The 19,128-nt window shown below is 38.9% G+C and overlaps 2 protein-coding genes across 3 annotated transcripts; one reads left to right on the top strand and one right to left on the bottom strand.

Moving 5' to 3' along the window:
* Nucleotides 1–473: 473 nt before the first annotated feature.
* Nucleotides 474–2,585, bottom strand: LOC120293962 (TMV resistance protein N-like). Its single transcript, XM_039313792.1, has 2 exons — nt 2,284–2,585; nt 474–1,263 (listed from the first exon to the last, which is right to left on the bottom strand). The coding sequence occupies exons 1-2, from the start codon at nt 2,583–2,585 to the stop codon at nt 474–476; spliced, it is 1,092 nt and encodes a 363-aa protein (XP_039169726.1).
* An 11,216-nt stretch (nt 2,586–13,801) lies between these two features.
* Nucleotides 13,802–18,627, top strand: LOC104447118 (disease resistance protein RPV1). 2 transcript variants are annotated; one of them, XR_005551121.1, is made up of 6 exons: nt 13,802–13,939; nt 14,338–14,837; nt 15,147–16,266; nt 16,427–16,714; nt 16,796–18,396; nt 18,585–18,627. XR_005551121.1 is itself a non-coding variant. In XM_039312494.1 (5 exons), exons 1-5 carry the CDS (start codon nt 13,817–13,819, stop codon nt 18,323–18,325), a joined length of 3,561 nt encoding a protein of 1,186 aa, XP_039168428.1. In that variant the 5' UTR covers nt 13,802–13,816; the 3' UTR covers nt 18,326–18,459. The 2 variants fall into 2 exon arrangements, 1 of the variants encoding a protein (XP_039168428.1); XM_039312494.1 differs by lacking the exon at nt 18,585–18,627 and having other exon boundaries at nt 16,796–18,459.
* Nucleotides 18,628–19,128: the final 501 nt, after the last annotated feature.

The raw sequence follows: 19,128 nt of genomic DNA, 5'->3' as shown, positions 1-19,128 counted from the left end.
TCTTACTATGCTTCACTGTTTCCGTCCATTATCTTTCACAGCCTCGTTGGATCGAGTCACCTCGAAGTAATGTCCATTGTCATTCACTATTTGTGTTCATTCTCTCTAGAGAGATGTAGATTTTCTCTCCACCATCTTTACTCTCTCAACCCACCTCTCGCTCTCCCTCTCTCCCCTCACCCTTCTCTCTCGCTCCACCTCGTCGTTGCTGTACTCTCCTCGCCCTTCGTCTTGCCCTCTCCCACCTCTGCTCCATCTAACCCAACGACCTGTGCCCGCCCTTCCCCTCCTCCTGTACCCCTTCATACACCTTCTCCACCTTCCCCGGCCAATTCCATGCCTTTCGGTTCCAATTTTATGGAACTGGTCCTTAATAGGCAGTTCTCGATTCAAGGGTGGGAACCAACCACCTAGACCATGCTCACTCCTAGGCACATGCGTTATGCTAGAGGGAAGCCTTGGCAACTCTTTGATCATGGTGCCGCAAAGTAATCGACGAGATCAGGATCGGAAAGTTGGATCTCCTCCTGTATGATGAAAGTACTCAAAAGTTCCAGCCTCAGATCATGCAGATTCCAGATCTTGCTAGACTTCAGTTCATCACCTACTCGCAAATCCATCATGCCAGAGGGAAGCTTTGGCACCTCTTTGATCGTGTTGCAGTGAAGTAAACGACGGGTTTGAAGATTGGAAAGTTTGATCATTGCTGGTAATTTGGAAGTACTCAATCGTTGCAGCCTCAAATTATCCAGTATCCAGATCTCGCTAGACTTCAGTTCATCATCTACATGCAACTCCCTTATGCTAGAGGGAAGCCTTGGTAACTCTTTGATCATATCACAGTGAAGTAAGTCAAGGGTTTGAAGATTGGAAAGTTGGTGGATCTCCATCGGTATGCTGGAAATAGTCGAATGTCGCAGTCTCAAGATTCTCAGATTATGCAGTTTCCCGATCTCGCTCGGAATGCCCCCCTCTAGGCTCCGACACCAGGAGGCATGTATTTCTTCGAGGCTGGTCAGCTCTCCGATATCAGGAGGGAACTCTTTAAAGAAACAAGAATCCATTCTCAACACCTTCAATTTCTGGAGATACTTTATTGAATTCGGAAACTTGGAAACACCTGTCCCTGACACATCTAACTCGACTAAGGATATCCCTATGTTGCCAATGGAGTTTGGAAGTTTTCTTATTCGATGGCAGTCCCTTACTGACAAGTGATTAAGTCTGATCAGTTCTCCAACAGAGTCGGGAAGTGTTGCAATTCTGGAGCCATCCAGGGAAAGAAGTTAGAGATTTGTCAGGCGACTTAGTGTTCTCGGTAGCTGACTCAATAATAAGCAGTTTGAGGCAGTTAGAGTTTCAGGGGGTGTTTGGTTGGGCATTCCCAAGGGGCTTTGGGCCCCCAAAGTCCCTTGGGGAAAAATTGTGGTGTTTGGCAAAATATTTGAAAGCCCCTTTGCCCAAATATGAGCATTCCGAAGGCTGAATGCTGAAAGCTGGGGAGGGGCGGCATTGGGCATTCGGCATTCCAGAAATGCAAAAATTAATGTTCATCTTCTTCTCCGCTCGGCTCATCTTCTTCCCCGCCGCCTCAGAGTTCGGCTTCTCCGGCAACCACCACCACCGCGGGGGTCGCGCGTCCCCGGTGACCACCGCCCAGGTGGCGCGACCGCGACCTAGGTGGCGTCGCGACCCGCGACCCAGGCGGCTTCGCCTGAATCGTGCGCGCCAGGCGACGCCTCCCGAGGTCGGAGGGGTCCGCGCGACCCAGGCGGCGTCGCTCGGGTCGCGCGACCAGCGACGCCGCTCGCGTCCGTGCGACCTCGGCGGCGCCGCTGGGTCGCGCGACCAGCGACGCCGCCCGAGGTCACGCCCTCGGCCGCGATCGGCCGTCGGGAGGCAGATGGCGCGGTCCGGTGGCTGATCGGCCGTCGGGAGGCTAGATCTGGCGGTCCGTCGGCCAAATCTGGCCTCCGCGACCTCAAGCCGCCAGATCTGGCGGTCCGGCGGCCAGATCTGGCGGTCCGGCGGCCAGATTGGCCGTCCGGCAGTTGGCCGGCTGTTCGCCGGCGGTTTGCCGGCCACCGGATTTTATTTTCAAACTTTAAAAAAATAAAAAAATAGCAAAAGCTAATTGGAAATGCTAGTTTTGCCAAACGGTAAATTATTTTTCAAAGCTACTTGAGATTGTAATTTACCAAACGGTGTAGCATTTCGGGAAATCCCTTTATCTCAAAGGTATTTGCATTCTCCCAAGTGCATTTCCCCAAAGTTGAACCAAACGGGCCCTCAAGCTGCTTGAATTGACCAATGGAGATGGGAATTTCTTCTACCTTAGTCCCATCCATGAGAAGCTCTTTCAAAGCTGTCAGGTGACCCATTTCTACCGGCAACATGCTGAGTTCTGTGCAGAACTTCAAATTGAGGGAAATCAAGCACTTCAAATCGCCAATCGAATGATCTACCTCGACCAATTGTGAACATCGCTCCAAAATCAGTATGGCCAGATTTTTGCACCCAGAGAACTTAGGAGTAACTAATAAGTCAACACAACTTGTAAGATCTAGAACTCTCAAGTTCTTCATCTGCAAAATAAGGAGAAATATTTGCATTAGTTCACTTCACGAATAGATATGTTACCATAGCAATGAATCGTAAACTACCTCTATTTGATCCCAGCCTTCCCAGTCTTTCGTGACTTTGCTCCATGACAAGTCGAGAATGGTTAAGCTTCCCAAGTGAAAATTAGTTACTTGCAGATGTCGAGGGCACCCTCGCCAACGGAGCCATTGTATCTTTCGAAAAACGTTAGCAAAATCTCCGGCAATGTCTGCATGATCCAATTGAAGAAACCGTATGTTTGGCATGCTCTCAAAATCTTCCGGTGTAAGTTTTTCTGAAGCATGCCAACGAAAGTTAAGGCAGAGTGCCTCAACCTTTTCTGTTCCCTGTGATAGACGAGAAAAATGAAGTGAGGATGGTCTCTCTTCTTGACACGTAACCAGTCAGTAAACATTCCTAAAGAAAAATAACAAACAGCATCAATTGCACACAGGGTGAGATCCTAAAGATACCTGTCAATTGCACACATGGTCAGATCCTAACAATATCTGGCAAAGATAGTTCTTTTCCTTTGGCATCGAACATAAGAAAAGTATCTATTTTCCTTTGGCATCGAACATAAGAAAAGTATCTCTTATGCTTCGCAATTGAAAAAGAAAAACGCACTAAACTTTCACCTTTTTCCGTTTTATCGTATCGAGAGCTATTTCATGATTAAATAATCTACTCCGCCTTCCTGGATCTGTAAGATTCTCCCCCACGAATGATTTCTCTGCCAAGTCGCCTCAATATGCTATGCATCCATATCTGTTTGTTTTCTCCAATTTTGGCTATGGGAGTCAAAATTTCCCCGGGAGGCGGAAAAGGGGGGTTATACCATAGGTAAAAAGCAATACGACTATCTACGCCAGTTGTAAAGCAGGCGATATCCAGAAATATCTGTTTCTGCTTATCATCTAATACTCGAAATCCTTCCCCCAAAATACTCTGAATATCCCACTGCTGGAATAGTGACCGCTGTAGTAATTTATTCCGTTCCTCCTGCGTTTTACCATTGAAGACTGCAGCCATAACTTCAACAAACAACGGAAGCCCTCCCATAGCATCAAGAGCATGGTTCAAAAGCCAGAAGTTGCTACATGAGGGAGAGATCGGCATACGTGCATGCTGCTTAAAGAGTCGAAGAGTCTGATCATTATCCAACCTACTAACATTACAAGTCCGGATCTGAGGAGATTCTTCCAGGACAACACTGTTTCTGGTGGTTACAAGTATCCTACTTCCAGATGCAAAGCAATCAAAGCAATCCCCGATGAGTTTCTTGACATGAAACGCATTTTCCACATCATCGAGGATAATCAAAACTCTCATGTCGCAAAATAAGTCCCTAAAAGATCCAATTCCCCTGTTGACAAAAGCAACATCCTCGGGTTCCCATTTTAGAACATCGGAAATCAACTTAGTTTGCAAAGGCCGAAGACCTCCTAATGCTTGAGTGGTTTCTTTAATATCTGTGAGGAAGCTAGAGCCATCAAAATCAGAGGAGACTTGGTTGTATATGAGTTTTGCAAGAGTCGTCTTGCCAATCCCACCTTCTCCATGGATGACGACAATGATCCGCTTGTCCTTATCATCAATATTCATCAAGCTCACGATGTGTTGTACTTGATCATCAGTTCCAACATCTTTCTCGATACCGGCAAATTGTCTTTCCCTTTCCATTTCTGCCACCTACAAGAAACATGATGATTGCTCACAGATGAGGCTGCAAGATGAGAAGAAGTAACTATATTTGTGTTTGCATATACTATCTACTAAAAAAAGTCATTGGTCATCCTCATCTACCAGTGATCAACGATATTGCCACATTGTTTCAAAGAAAATCCGAGTTTCAGGACTAATGATCTTTTATTTTTCTGATGTGTTTAGGCAAATAATTCCGGCTTTCAAATTTCTTATCTATACACCGACAAGCGGATCTTTTGACATATGTGCATATGAAGGACAGCGTACATTAAAACCTCATAACTTAGTAATAGAGAAAATGACCCAATTTAAAAAATAATATGGGGCGGTAAATGTTCGATCATTAAAATATTGTTAGTTCCCACTTTTATCCGCATGATCTCCCAAAAGTCTTAAGGCAACCAATGCCAATGTTCTGAAGATTGCATTCTGAAGATTGCAAATTGAAGCTTCCACATGGCAAGCATAGGAATGAACAATCTCTCAGTTCAGCTTTAGTTATATACTAGAAAACACCGCGTGTTACCGCAAACAATGTTAGCAATTCATCTATATTAAAAGTTTAACAGGAGACAAAGATGTAAATGCATGCATGTACATAGATCATTGAATGGCCATCTTAATTTGTATCCTTCAAACTCAAAGGCTTCAATGTTTTTAAACAAAGATGTGGTTTAGAAGTACATTGATAATGTTGCATCCCTTCACATCACTTTAAAGAAACAAAATTCTCATCATTTCATGTACATCTCAATCAATATGGTCATTCCTCTTTTCTAAATATGTTCACAAAAAATTTCATGAACAAGAAATTTATAATAGGATGCAAGTTAAAACTTCAGTAACTGATCAAAACATGACTTTTTGTACTTGATAGATCTCTCAACTTTTTTGACCAGAAAAAAAAAAGATCTCTCAACTTTTCCTTTGGAAATTATGTCAAATTCCTCAAAATTTGCAGATTATGCAACTTTGCAAGCACATGTTAAGGCTTTTTCTAATTCTAACCCTTCTTGAAATGCATAAAATGCATCTACCTAGCGCAAACCTAAGTCTAAATTTATTGATGTAAATTTAGATTGTGTTTTTTGTTATAATTATCATTTGTGAGTGTAAGGACCAGCTTACAGCCTATGGGAAGTGCAAGAGCATATGCTATAAATACATTATTGATCCGTTCTTAATAGCTTAGCTTTCAGGAAAAAAACAGTTTCTCTAACAAAGATTGAGTTTTACATATAATATCTACTAAAATTTGTGAAAACACACACTAATATAAATTGAAGCAAGAATAAGAAAAAAAGCAAAGGAAAAAAAAAATTAAACTTCTTTAGCACTTGGTGCCGCTACACGTTCTAAAAACAAAACAAAGTGCCAAATAAAAGTAGAGATACAAAATAAAAAAAAAAAGACCAATTTTCTTTTTGGTCTATCCTATCTCTAACTCTCATCTCACTCTGACTTTCTCTTACTCTTTGCAAAGCGTAGGAATCAAATCCCGCACCTTGATAATAGCATCCCCACCCCTCAATGGCCCAGTGGCTCATTTGACACTAGACACAAATGCATTAAAGCCATAACACTGCTTAGTTGAGTTTCGATAAGATGAAATAAACTTTTGACCTTATGAAAAAAAAAAAAAAAAAAAAAAAAGAGATATCCTCAAAGAGAAAAAAATAATCCAACCAAAAAAAGTGGAAAAATAAAAATGAAATACATGAGATAATAATTTACCAAAAAAAAAAAAAAAAATTTACATGAGATAATAGACTTTACCCAAAAAAATACATGAGATAATAGAATTATCAATTTACACATTTATCCCTTGATAGAATATTTATGAAATAGCCAATTGAGGACAATTTAGGAGAAAAGGACTGTGATCGTTTGAAAGTAGGAAATCCTTTTTACTTTATATAATAGTACAGATATCTGCGCTCAATTTAAGCGATGATATGAAGAAGATTTTTCACCACAGTATCAATCGGATAATTCAAAGTTTTTAGACATGGTATTGACTTGTTGATTTCCTTTTCCCAATTATAGAGTAGATAGATTAGCTGCAACTACTCTTCTAGTTTATGCAGTTCATATTTGAATATTTTGACACGAGATCCATATATAATGTTTATAAAAAAGGACAAATGCGATCATTAATATCCAAATTAGTTAGTCTCGTCTTTTGATGAGTCCTGACCCCCTATAAACGGATCAAAATGTTACGATATACTCCGCTGCTGCTTGCTGGTGGAGGTTGGGAGTATCTCAACCATTAATAATAAGTTCAAGAAGTAAAGACTCCCTAGATCTCCTTTTACTAATTAATCTACTCAATATGCATCAATGAGCAGTTTTCCAAGTAGAACAATGAACAATTAAAGAAACAGGCAACATAAAAGCCTCTAATCATTATTGTTACCTGACAAAAATCAATATTGGAGTTGCAATATATACAGAAGTACTTTTTTTGCGCAAATGGTTCAGAAGTTTGCTTATTCTAATCAAATTACAATATGATTTTCCTTGTAGTTTCATCAATATTTGTTTTTTTATACAAACAAATTAATCCAAAGAGGAATCCACTGCAGTGTCTATTTTCCTTAGCTTTTTGGCCTCCCAACTGGTATCTTCTAGATACATCCCTAAATTAAGTTTTTTTCATAATGATGAAGATTAATAAGAAGGAAAGGCACCTGGTCGTCCATACTGTAGGCTGTGTGCGTATCAAAATCAGACTTGATCCTTCCAAGAATCTTATCTCTATAATCCTTGTAAAACATGCCATCCTCAGGAGTTCCGCCTAGTTTCCTACAACGGCGAACTATTATTTGACATTCATCTGGTATCATCGTGTCTGGTGCATTTGTCCAATATTCCAAGTAGGGGCATGAAATCACTGTAAGGAGACTCAAACATCCTAACTCGTCAAGACCTTTTTAAATTCTGTAGGTCATCGCAATATGTGATTTTCAATTCCATCAACTTTTGAAGTCTCGACAGATCACTTATCCTACTAATTGACGGACAGCGTTCGACCTTCAGGTTCTCCAATGTTTCCAATGCCTCAAAACCTTGAAAATCTCTCAACATCAGGCAGCCATGAAGTTCCAATTCTTTTAGATTCTTCAGGCCTGACAGGAAGAATATTATTCTTTTAAGGACTGGAAAGTCACGGACAGTTAAATGTCTCAACTGCTCTAAACCGCCAAGTTGGATTTCCTCTCCCCAATAGCGATAGAGCTTCAAAATCATTAGATTTCTCAAGTTGGATGAACCTGGGAAAGTTGTTACTGAGCTGAGATTTCCCTGCATTGCTGATTTAGGGGGCTGCACGAGAAACTTTGGGTGCAGATGGCCGCACATGTAAAGTTGCCTTAGACGAGAAAGGGAACCCAATGCAGTTGGTGACATGGTCACGTTTGGAAGACACAGTTCCAAATTTTCCAACTTAGATAGCTTCCCAATCCACCTTAAGTTGAAGGTTTGGATTAGGCTCAGTGAAGGTGACGATAGAGAGTCACAGCCATTGGACAAGAGAAGATTAACCATATTAGTCAGGTTTGAGAGATCTGGAACAGACTGCAAGGCCAAAGAACTAACAATTAGATGAGTCAAACTTGTGGGAAGTGAAGGCAACACTTGCAGCTTATCACAATTTTTGAGGATCAGTTCTTCTAGGTGAGGAAGCACACCAATTGTTTCTGGCAATCGACAAATGAAGGTGTATGACAGATCTAGGATTCTCAAAATGGACAATTTCCCAATTTCACTTGAAACTTTGCCCACCATAGGACAACATCCAGCACGTACCACTTCAAGATTCATTGCCAACCCAATGGTTGAAGGAAACTCTGCTAGCCGACAACCTTGCATGTTTATCACGTTCAAAGTCTTCAGATTTCCAATAGAATGAGGCAACACTTTGATGCGAGTAAATGAAAGATCCAATTCAATTAGAGACTCTAGGTTTCCAGTCGAATAAGGAAGTTCTGTCATCTCTCTGCATCCTGCTAAACATAAAGACTTGAGATTCACAAGATATCCGACAGAACAAGGTAATCTTCTACTTGGTGTGCACGATAGATCCAACTTGATCAATGAATTTAGCTTCCCCATGGAGTCCGGGAGCTCCCTCAACTTTGAGCAGTTACTCAAAGATAAGTGCTTTAGGTTCGCTAGCAAGCCAATTTCGGCAGGCAGATTTTTTAGTTGGTAGCAACCCTCGACATACAAGTAAGCCAGTTGTTTTAGTTCCCCGATGGAGCGATCAATTTGAACCAATTGTTGACATTCTTTAATAATCAATCTTTCCAAAGTAAAGCACCCAGACAAGTCGACTCTGACCATATTTAGACGGGTCAGCTGTAGAACTTTCAAATTGTGTAGCATCTGTGAAAAGATTAAAGCGTTACACGGTCTCATCGGACATATAATTGTAAGAGAAATGCATGGCAACATACATACCTTAATTTGCCTCCACCCCTCCCAATTATTGGCGTTGTTGAATTCGGAGAGTTGGAGGACAGCCAAATTTTGGGGGAATAGATTAGTTGCAATTAAATCTGGAGGACAATGGCACCAAGAAAACCATCTTAACTTCGAAAAGAGATTGGTAAAGTACCCGGTAAAGCCCCCCCCATCCAATTCAAGGAATCTTAGATTTGGCAGCCTTGTGAAATCTTCATCAGTAAAGATGAGTAGAGTAGGATCTCCAGCTAGACTGAGCGCTTCAATATTTTCTTTAATCTGCCAAATACATGCACCATTAAAAAGAACTTTCAATTTCTCTTCTTCACATAGGTTGAAACTTCATTCAACTCCCCGATTCTATTCAAAAAAAGACAGAATCCGTGCTCTTAATGTATTACCTCTTTTGTTTTTACCGTGTCCACGGCCTCCTCAGGAATCCACAATCTGCTACGCTTTGCCGGATCCAGGTTTTCCTCATGGACAATTTGGCGCCCTAGGTGTTTTAGCAAGTCATGCATCCATAAGCCACCATTCTCTCTAATATATATCAATGACAAAGAACTGAGGACTTCAATTTCTATTTGTGGAAAAAAGTTGCAGCCTTTCCACATGTAATATGCATTAATCTCCTCCTCATGGAATGAAAAACATGCGATATCTAGAAAAATCTGTTTTTGCCTGAAATTTAAGGCGTCATAGCTAATTTTCAACTTCCAGTGAACATCTTCATGAGCAATGTTCCTTAACTTTTCTAGTGTATCTTTCCATACAGATTTGTGCTTCCAATGAAGAAATGAACCTATGACCTCAACAACCAAAGGAAATCCTCCAACAGTAGAAACAATATCCCTTGAAAGCCTGTCATAATAATCATCTCTAGGAGATTCTCTTTTAAATGCGTGATTTATAAAAAGCTGAAGTGCTTGATCAGAATTCATTTCTTTCAGTTCATAAAGGATTCTTTTCTCTCCACTCTCCAGGATACTTTTGTTTCTTGTCGTAATTATGACTCTACTTCCTGCACCAAACCAAGTGATCTTACCAACTAGTTTCTCAAGCTGTTCACTGTGGTCCACATCATCTAGAACAATTAGCACCTTCTTGTCATGGAGTGTTTCCCTGATGACCTTCATTCCATCATCAACGTCACTGATGTCAACCATTGGCTCAGTCTCACCGAGGATGTGGAATAGCAGTTTCTTTTGCAGAAATACTAGGCCATCACGGCGTGATGATCCACTGACATCTCGCAAGACACAATACTGTTCAAACTTAGAAATGAGCTTGTCGAAAAGAGCCTTGGCAAGGGTTGTCTTTCCAATACCACCTGGGCCATGAATCCCAATACACCGTGCACCACCAAAGTCATAGTCCAACAAGTCCAACATGGCTTCCAATTGACCATCTATCCCGACTAAATGGTCAGTTTGACAATCATCTTTTCCCTTCATCTTGATTGTGATATCTTCAGCAGCCAACACTGTAAGTTCGCGATGCTATGATGGGCAATGATCTGCCAACAAGAGTGAAGGAAAACAAATAAATGGGGCTGCAGAAATCAAAGACTTGAGTGACTGAGTGTTGCCAGTTGCCACACTGAGTAATCACATCAACTATAATTGCTCTCTATAATGTATGCCTGGATTTCTAATATATAAAAAAAAAAAAATTCCCTTGGCATTTTGCGAAATATATTTGCAATACTCGATTGAGGGTAGGCAATGATGTACGCATTTTATGAAAATCCTTAGAATATCGTTTGCGTTTGATAAAACTTGCATCAAGCACAGGGCGGCCCCTCCGTTCCTTTACTTTTCGTTTTCTTTTCCGTCTCCCTTTACGTGTTCTTTTCCGTCACGATCTATTTCCAAGTCCGAATAAAAAAAGACCTTCCTGGCTCTCTGTAAGGTTCAGCCACCGGAGACCGACGGCGGCGAAGCTCCGGCGGGCCATCGTCGGCTAGTCAAGCAACGGAAACGGTGAGGCAAGAGGGAAAGCGAATTCTTTGTGGGTCAGTTGCAACGCTCATCCACATCCGAGCGACTATATGACCATGACCCAGCGGAAATATCGCAAGGAAACAGAGGGGGTCGGGCGAAACTCACCTTGCGCTGCCGGGACGAAACAGCCGCCGAATCCTGGAGCCAAACCGCTTTGTCCTTTCAAGGTCCAGTTCTCCGATGATGCAGCAGGCATGGGGCGACAGCTCCGGTACAACCGAAATTTATATGACACTCCCTGACCAAAAGATAAGCCTAGTTGACTAACGGCAGACGAAAGGAGGAAAGATTCTTACGTAGTTCCGTGTTGGTTAAGGTGATTAAAAAAAGAAAAGAAAAGAAATTCAACGAGGAGGAAAGGAAGACGGAGGATTGGCCTTATAGGGAGAGCGTACTTAGAAGTTAGCGAGAGGGAGCGGAAGGAATGTATTAAGACATGAATATCTTTTTATGCATCCACCTATAAAAATAATTAAAGATACAAGTGAAAAAAAAAAGTACAGATATTTATCATCAGCATAATCCCAACTTGAAAAAGTTGCAATCGTGTTTTGAACATTTCAAGTCACTTTAGTAAGGTATCTATCAATTTCACTGATGCCATCCATTAAAGATTCGAAGTTGTGTTTCCCTATTTTTAAGTACATGTGATTTTGCCGTGCCACTTTAAATAAAAAAGTATAAATAAAATAAAAAATTAAAAAGCCAAAAAAAGTTTGAGATTCCTAATATGGTTAACAAATTACAAAGTGGGAATAAATGCTCTTGCATGGTCGAACCAGTGTTGGGCACGAGTTCTCTTGAACCCTAAGGAAAATAATTTGGTTTCTTCAATTAATTATGACTTTTGATTTTATTTTTGGAGCTAAAAATATCCTTTTAAAGACTGATTAGAAGCTATTTTTACGAATCAGAAATTTAAGTCCGAGGATTAAATTACACTAGAAGTCAATCAAACACCCAAAATCTTCATGCGATCTTTTTTATTTTTAAAGTCCTAGGCACACACCTTTTATGTGGCCGTTGGCCGTATGCATCACTACCAGCCACTGCCCCAAACCCTGAAACCCCCGCCCGAGATTCTCTTTCTTCGATTTCTTTTTTATTTAAAAATATATTAATTATTTTTTCAATTGGCTTTTTTTCTTTTTTTTTAATTTTGGGCTTGTTTTGTGTTGATTGAAATTTTTTATTTGCTCTCCACCTCAGGTAACACATGCCATAATTTTTTTTGAAAAAGCAACGGCAATACATTTGAACAATGGATTACAAAAAGATTTTATTGTAATTCAATCCAAAACATTTAGATCAACTACACGTTTGTAATTGCTGGTTCACTTTTCGAGAAAGAGTGCATCATTAAAGACATAAGAAATTCTAGACATAATAATACAAAATGGTTAATATCCTAAAAAACTTCAAACCGATACACCAATGATAAATTTACTCAAAATTATTTTTTTGACCATGAAAAATCCCAAATTGATACATTTGTAATAAATTTATTCCAACTGATTATAAAAAAAATCATAAACTTGTACATTTATGACGAATTTACCCCAAACTAATTTATTCGATAGCAAAAAACCAAAAACTGATATATTTATGACAAATATACACTCCCGCTAAATTGGATTAATATTACAAAAAAAAATCACAAAAATTGTAAACTATGACAAATAGAGCGTAAAATCTCAAAGTGGTATACCAATCAATTGTCAAATGTCATATAACTTAATAATTTGATAGTAAAATTTAACGTAAACTAACAGAGGGTAAATTTGTCAAATGTATAACAGTTTGGGGTTTATGATGATAAAAAAAAAAAATAGTTTTTGGTAAATTTGTCACATGTATAAGAATTTGGAGTTTTTCAGGGTATTAACCCAAATACAAATCATCATTGAATTTTGGCTTAATATTCAATGTGATCATGAATTTTTAATTTGTTTAATGTGAGTCATAAACTTTTAATTTATTTAATGTGATCACTGAATTTTTAGTTTGTTCAATATAAAACCTAAACTTTTAATTTATTCAATGTGGTCCTTAGACTTTTATGGTGCATTGGTAACCATTTTATTATCATAAATAATTTTTGCTTAGAAATGATTCTTTTTTATTTTGTTCCTTAAACAAGTTTCTAAGCATTTAGAAGCATTTGTTAATTGCCCAAAATTTATATTTCTGAAATAGAGATGCGTTTGGTACGATCCCTAAATTTTATTGTGATTTAAAATTTCTTTTAATTTTGTAATACTTTATAAAGGTTTTTCTTTTTTTATTTTTTATAAATTTTTAATAAATTTATTGTATAAATTTTTCAATGCAAGTTTTTTATTTTATTATATTTTTAGTATAATTTTTTTAATAATTTCATTATTAAATTTTATAATTTTATTATATATTTTTAAATTTCATTGTATAATTTTATCAGATTTTTAATATAATTTATTAGGCAATTTATTATATTCTTAATATAATTCTATTTTACCATTTTATTATATTTTTAAATATTTTAATTTTTAAATGATTTTATCATATTTTTGTAATTGGCTAGAAGAATAAAAAGAGGAAAGAAAGGAGAAGAGGAAAAAAAAAGAATGCGATTTAGTTTGATTCTAGAGTTGTTCATAAGAATAAATAAGTTATCTTTTTGTATTTCTTAATTTTATTCCAAATCTATTCCCGAAACAATATATAATATGATAAGGATATATCTAATTTTATTATTGTAATTATTAAATAATAAATATGATATAGTAAAATTCTCTGAATTTTATATATTATTTTATTCAGTTTTATCTTAGTGAAAAATTCAGACCACGAAATGTAGCATAAATATAATTCTTCTATTAATTTCATATCAGGACAATATTGAATATCTTCGGTTTAGAAGGAAAAAGAAAAGGCATGCGAGAATCGTTTTGGGAAGCATCCGGTGAAAGTTCTTCTGCTGAACGTCGGACCTGGACCTTCTACCCACGCGTAGTAGAGGAAGAGGATCGCAGAGGAAGAAGATGGAATGGAGGACTGCGATGGTGGCCGTGCTCTTCTTATTTCTCGGGAGCGTTTCGCCTCTTCCATTTCGCGTACTGCTTGTGACGACTCTTGGCGCGACCGTGATCGCTGGTTCTCTAAAGAGGCGGAGGACTACTAAGGTTAGGTTCCGTGACTTTACTTCTTGATTCTGTACGAGCCCTTGTAATTCGCTCCCCGTTTATTCTTTTGGCTGGGAAAATTGCATTGTCAATAGTACAGTCTTACATACTTCACGCCAATGCAGAGCGTAAGTTAGAATAGAGAATGTTTCGGAACACATAAACATAACTGTCTACGGAATTTGGGAGAGCCATACTTCAAATTCATGTATCTTTTAACATTGCATCATCACATGTTGTCAGTAATAGATTAGATGAGTGAGAACCATTTGCAGAGCATGGATTGTTTGAATTTTCTAATGCTTAAATTGAGGCAATCTGTCCCAAGCCCAAGTTTCGATGGTCGCCTTTCTACGCGTAGTCGACATTCTGAATTTCCAATTTTACTCACTTGACAGGAATCACCCTCTTCACCGTCGTCACCAAGCTCTGACTTGGCTGGGAATAACTATGATGTGTTCTTGAGTTTTAGAGGACCAGATACTCGCAAGGGTTTTACAGATTTCCTATACAAAAGCTTGACAGATGCTGGAATACTCGTATTTCGGGACGATGATGAGCTGCCTGTCGGAGAAGAGATCAAGCCCCAACTGATTGAAGCAATCAAACAGTCGAAGGTTTTGATTCCCATCATCTCCGGGGATTATGCTTCCAGCAAAAGCTGCCTCATGGAGTTGGTCCAAATATTAGAGTGCAAGCAAACGATGAGTCAAGAAATAATTCCTATTTTCTATGACATTGAGCCCTTGGATTTGAAAGACCAGAGGAATTCTTTTGAGAAGAGCTTTCTCGAACACAGGAGGAATGGGGTTGATAGTGAGACCATCAAGAAGTGGAAGTTGGCTCTCAAAAAGATCGGAGGGTTAAAGGGATTTGAAACAGCGAAAATACATAATGGGTAAATCCAATTCGATGTTTAAACTGATTCACAAAATTGATGCACCAGATTGTAAACCAATCATGCTATCTTTGACATTATTCTTCATTTTCAATCTTTTCTGTTTCCCAACTCCACTTAACCATATGGATTTCAGAACAAGTTCGATCATCCAAATGCAGGATGTTTAGGTGCATTTATATGCCTTTTTTGCTCTTGCCTCATGCTGCATTGCTCCTGGTTCATCTCCTCGCATACTGCTTTGCTCTTCTGTATGATTTTTGTTCTGATTCACTTTCTCATCATGTCTCCATAATTTGATTTCTGTAGGCATCATTCCAAGCTCATAGACGAGCTCATCCCAATTGTTCAGCAAAAGCTGAAGAAAGGTCGACTCACTGTCACAAAATATTTAGTTGGAGTCGACCATCACGTGCGAGAGATAATGAGAAAGCTTGGTGTTGTGCATCGCAATGGACAAGTAATTGAAATATGTGGCAGCGATGTTCGAATCCTTGGAATATATGGTATTGGGGGGGTCGGCAAAACTACTCTTGCAAAAGTTGTTTATAATCAACTCTATGATCGGTTTCAATGTTATAGTTATTGTAAGGAAATTCGAGAATTATGTCAACATGATAGGATCTTGTCCTTGCAAAATCAATTGATCGCAGACCTCCGAAAAGGAAATGCAAGGTTCAGATGTTCTGATGATGCTACGATAGTTCTCGCTGAACAATTTCGCCGCAAACGGGTGCTCATTCTCCTTGACGATGTGGAAGATGTCGACCAACTTGATGTGTTTGTTGGGGAGCTTAGTTGGTTTGGTCTAGGAAGCAGGATTATTGTGACTTCTAAAAAGAGGGACATCCTTTTGAAGTTCAAAGAGGCTGAAACCTATGAGATTGAACCAATGGAAGAAGATAAAGCTCTTCAACTGTTTTCTAAGCGGGCTTTTGGAAGGGATTCTCCTAGCAAGGGCTTTGAAAGCCTTTCTAATGATATCATATTGGCTACTGGGCGACTTCCTCTAGCACTTGAGGTGACAGGTTCACTTTTGTTTGGAAAATTGGAGGGTACATGGAACGATATGTTGGAGAAACTGAAAGTTGCTCCTCATGAGAAAGTTGAAGCTGTGTTGAAGATAAGTTACGATGCTTTAGAAGAAAATGCAAAGCAAATATTCTTGGATATAGCATGCTTTCTGATTGGAAAGGATGAGAGAATTGCCTTTTATATGTGGGAAGACTGTAAACTTTATCCATCTAGTGGGATTGAAGCTCTCCTTGTCATGTCTCTGGTGAAAATTGGAGAAAACAATGAGCTATCAATGCACAACCTACTGAGAACTCTAGGCAGAAGAATTGTGTTAAATGAAGATCCTCTCCCTCGTAATCGAAGTAGGCTGTGGGTGCACAATGACGCCCTGTCCACACTATGGAAGAAGGAGGTAAACGTGAAAGCCAGAACTACTTTTTTATCTACCTACAGTTAATTTTTCTTTGTGATTTACCTGATTCCCTTTTACCGTTTAATTAGTAGAAGAAGTGAAGAAAATGCAGGCACAAAGTCCAATTTTTATTCATATACATTTATGTTTATACTTGTAGGGTACTCCAAATGTTCAAGCCCTTGCTCTCACCTTTGACAAAGGATCCAATGACTGTTTCACACCTAATGAATTTGGCTCCCTATCGAACTTAAGGTTCCTTAAGTTGGATCGAGCTAATATGAGAGGAAATCTTACTAGTCATCTTTTAGAATTAAGGTGGCTTCATTGGCGAGGGTGCTATAATAACTCTGAGCCTCTTCTTTTGCACCTAGAGAACTTGGTCATTCTTGATCTGTCCTGGAGCTCGGTGGCAGATGAATGGGAAGGTTGGACACAAATAATGGAGGTATCATGCAAATTTATTTTTCCACTTTTGGTGAAGACTAGCTAATAGAAACTGAACCTTTTCTGTCTCTTTGTTAAACAGAAGGCCAAAAAATTGAAAGTTTTGGAGCTAGCCGGTTGCAGTCAATTATGTAAAACGCCATGCTTCCCAGCTGATAGCAAATTAGAAAGACTTATTCTCAAACAATGTTCTCATTTGTCATTTATTGACAAATCCATTGGTAATTTGAAAAATTTGAAGTCTTTGAACATCAAGTCCACTCAGATTGCCCTACTGCCAGAAGAGATGGGTTCCTTGGATAATTTGCAAGAGCTTTTGATTGATGAAACTTCCATCCGTCACCTTCATTTCTTAAGAGGTTCTATGCAGCAACTTAAAACTCTCAGTGCTTCCAGCTGCAAACGTTTGGCCGAAGTATCCGAGTCTATTGGTTGTTTGAGGTCTCTGTCATATCTTGCATTGGATAAAACCATTATCCCAGGACTCCCAAATTCTGTTAAATTGTTGGAGGGACTTGAAGAGCTTTCTTTAAGAGACTGTCGGCGGATAACTGCACTTCCCAATTCCATTGGGATGCTTAGGTCACTACGGAAATTGGATCTGTCAAACACCAGAATTCAGATATTGCCAGAATCTATAAAAAATTTGGATAGATTGCAGGTCCTAAGGATGAAGAACACTCACATAAGTAATTTTCCTAAAGATATCACAAATCTAGGGAAGTTAGAAGTCCTAAATTTTTCCGGCTGCCGGAGTCTGACTGGAAAAATTCCGTGTGATATTTCAGGGTTATCATCTTTGAGAGTCTTGAAGTTATCGTTTACCCTGATTTTTAGCCTGCCTGAGAGCATTTCTGATCTTTCTCATCTTCAGACCCTCCACTTGCTCCACTGTGACAAACTTCAGACTCTTCCAAAATTACCATCTAGTTTGGTGAGTTTGTGCTGGGGAACCAATAACATGAGTTTAGTTCAGGAACTTTCATATTTGAGGGATTTGAAAGTTTTGGAGTTAGTTAATGATCCCAATGAGGAGGAGATTGAGCTGTCCCAAACGGAAAGCTTTGGCTGGATATCAGCTTTATCCAACTTAGAAACCCTAAAGCTCTGCCTTCCAAATGTTACTAGTCTACCGAAAGATTTTAATGCTCTTACTCAACTAAAAATACTTGATTTATCCTGCACAGACCTGCTAGACCTCCCACCACTTCCCTCAAGATTATCAAAATTGATTCTTAAGAATTGCCAGATCCAGGGGATGGATTTCTCTAATTTGGAAACTCTGTCCGAATTGGAGCTCTGTGACTGCCCTGCATCGGAAATTTTTGGGCTTGGGAACCTAAGTCTCCTGCAAGTGTTGAAGATATCTCACTGCAACGTTAAGAACCTTAATGGTCTCGAACAAGCATCACAATTGAGAAGGTTTTCTGTGTCTGAATGCTATTTTCTTAACAGGTTGCCAAACTTATCAAAGTGCGCAAGTCTGGAAATTAAGGAAATAAACTTTTGCAGCATCGAGGATCAGCCCTGTGAGAAGCACTATCATAATTGCTGCTTGAGGCACTGTGATTGTTCATACCAATATCAATGTGGTGGTTTGTGCATATTGTGATCTTAACAGCAACCTGCGAAGCATGCTCTCTATTTTCAATTGAAAGAGATTGGTGTCTATTTTTCTTTAAGGTGAGCAGTGCACTTTTTCTTTATATCTGATATTGGTTGACCTTATTATTATCAACAGTCCCTCCAAATTCAATATTGCAATCTTGTTGTTCTTCTTTATTTCCTTTTTCCTCTTTTCATACAGCAACATCTTCTACTTCCCGTTGTCATGCTCTATTAAATCTGTGCTTCTTCTGGGTAATGATTAGATTCGAGAAATAATCATCTCGAGGACTACATAAATGTAGTTGGTGTCAAAGTTTATCGTTTAATGAGCTGTATGGTTCCTCATTGATCTATAAACCATCGACAAGAACCCACTATAGCAGCTCTATATCTGGTGAGAGCAAAAACTATTTGCACAATACAGAGATATATAAGTTTGATGATTTACCAAGCAAGATTTGGTAAATTTTCACAGCATAGGAATTTACATGCTAGTACTTTTGTTTGTTTTCGACTCCAAGCGTTTGTGGAGAACATATTACAGGGATCTGTTCAGGCACATTGTACCCGATTGGACATGGAGTTTGACAATTAATTGCCGGAAGTGAACTTTTCTTATTTCAAGCAAACTTTTGCCAAAGTGGTCTAAATTGTGTTTAACTGAAGTTTGAAAATCATATCTTTTGATGTAAAAATCAACCCAATCAAGTGACTAAGTCAGCAAATTGAAATTGTCTGAGTTTGTTGTTTTGATGTTTCATTGAAAGTACTTGGTTTCCAAGATTGTTCATGATCAATAATTCTTTT

The sequence above is a fragment of the Eucalyptus grandis genome, chromosome 5, assembly GCF_016545825.1.
Source record: "Eucalyptus grandis isolate ANBG69807.140 chromosome 5, ASM1654582v1, whole genome shotgun sequence".
Taxonomy (NCBI): Eukaryota; Viridiplantae; Streptophyta; class Magnoliopsida; order Myrtales; family Myrtaceae; genus Eucalyptus; species Eucalyptus grandis.
Note: the sequence above shows the minus strand (reverse complement) of the source record. Positions and strands in the feature narration are given on the sequence as shown.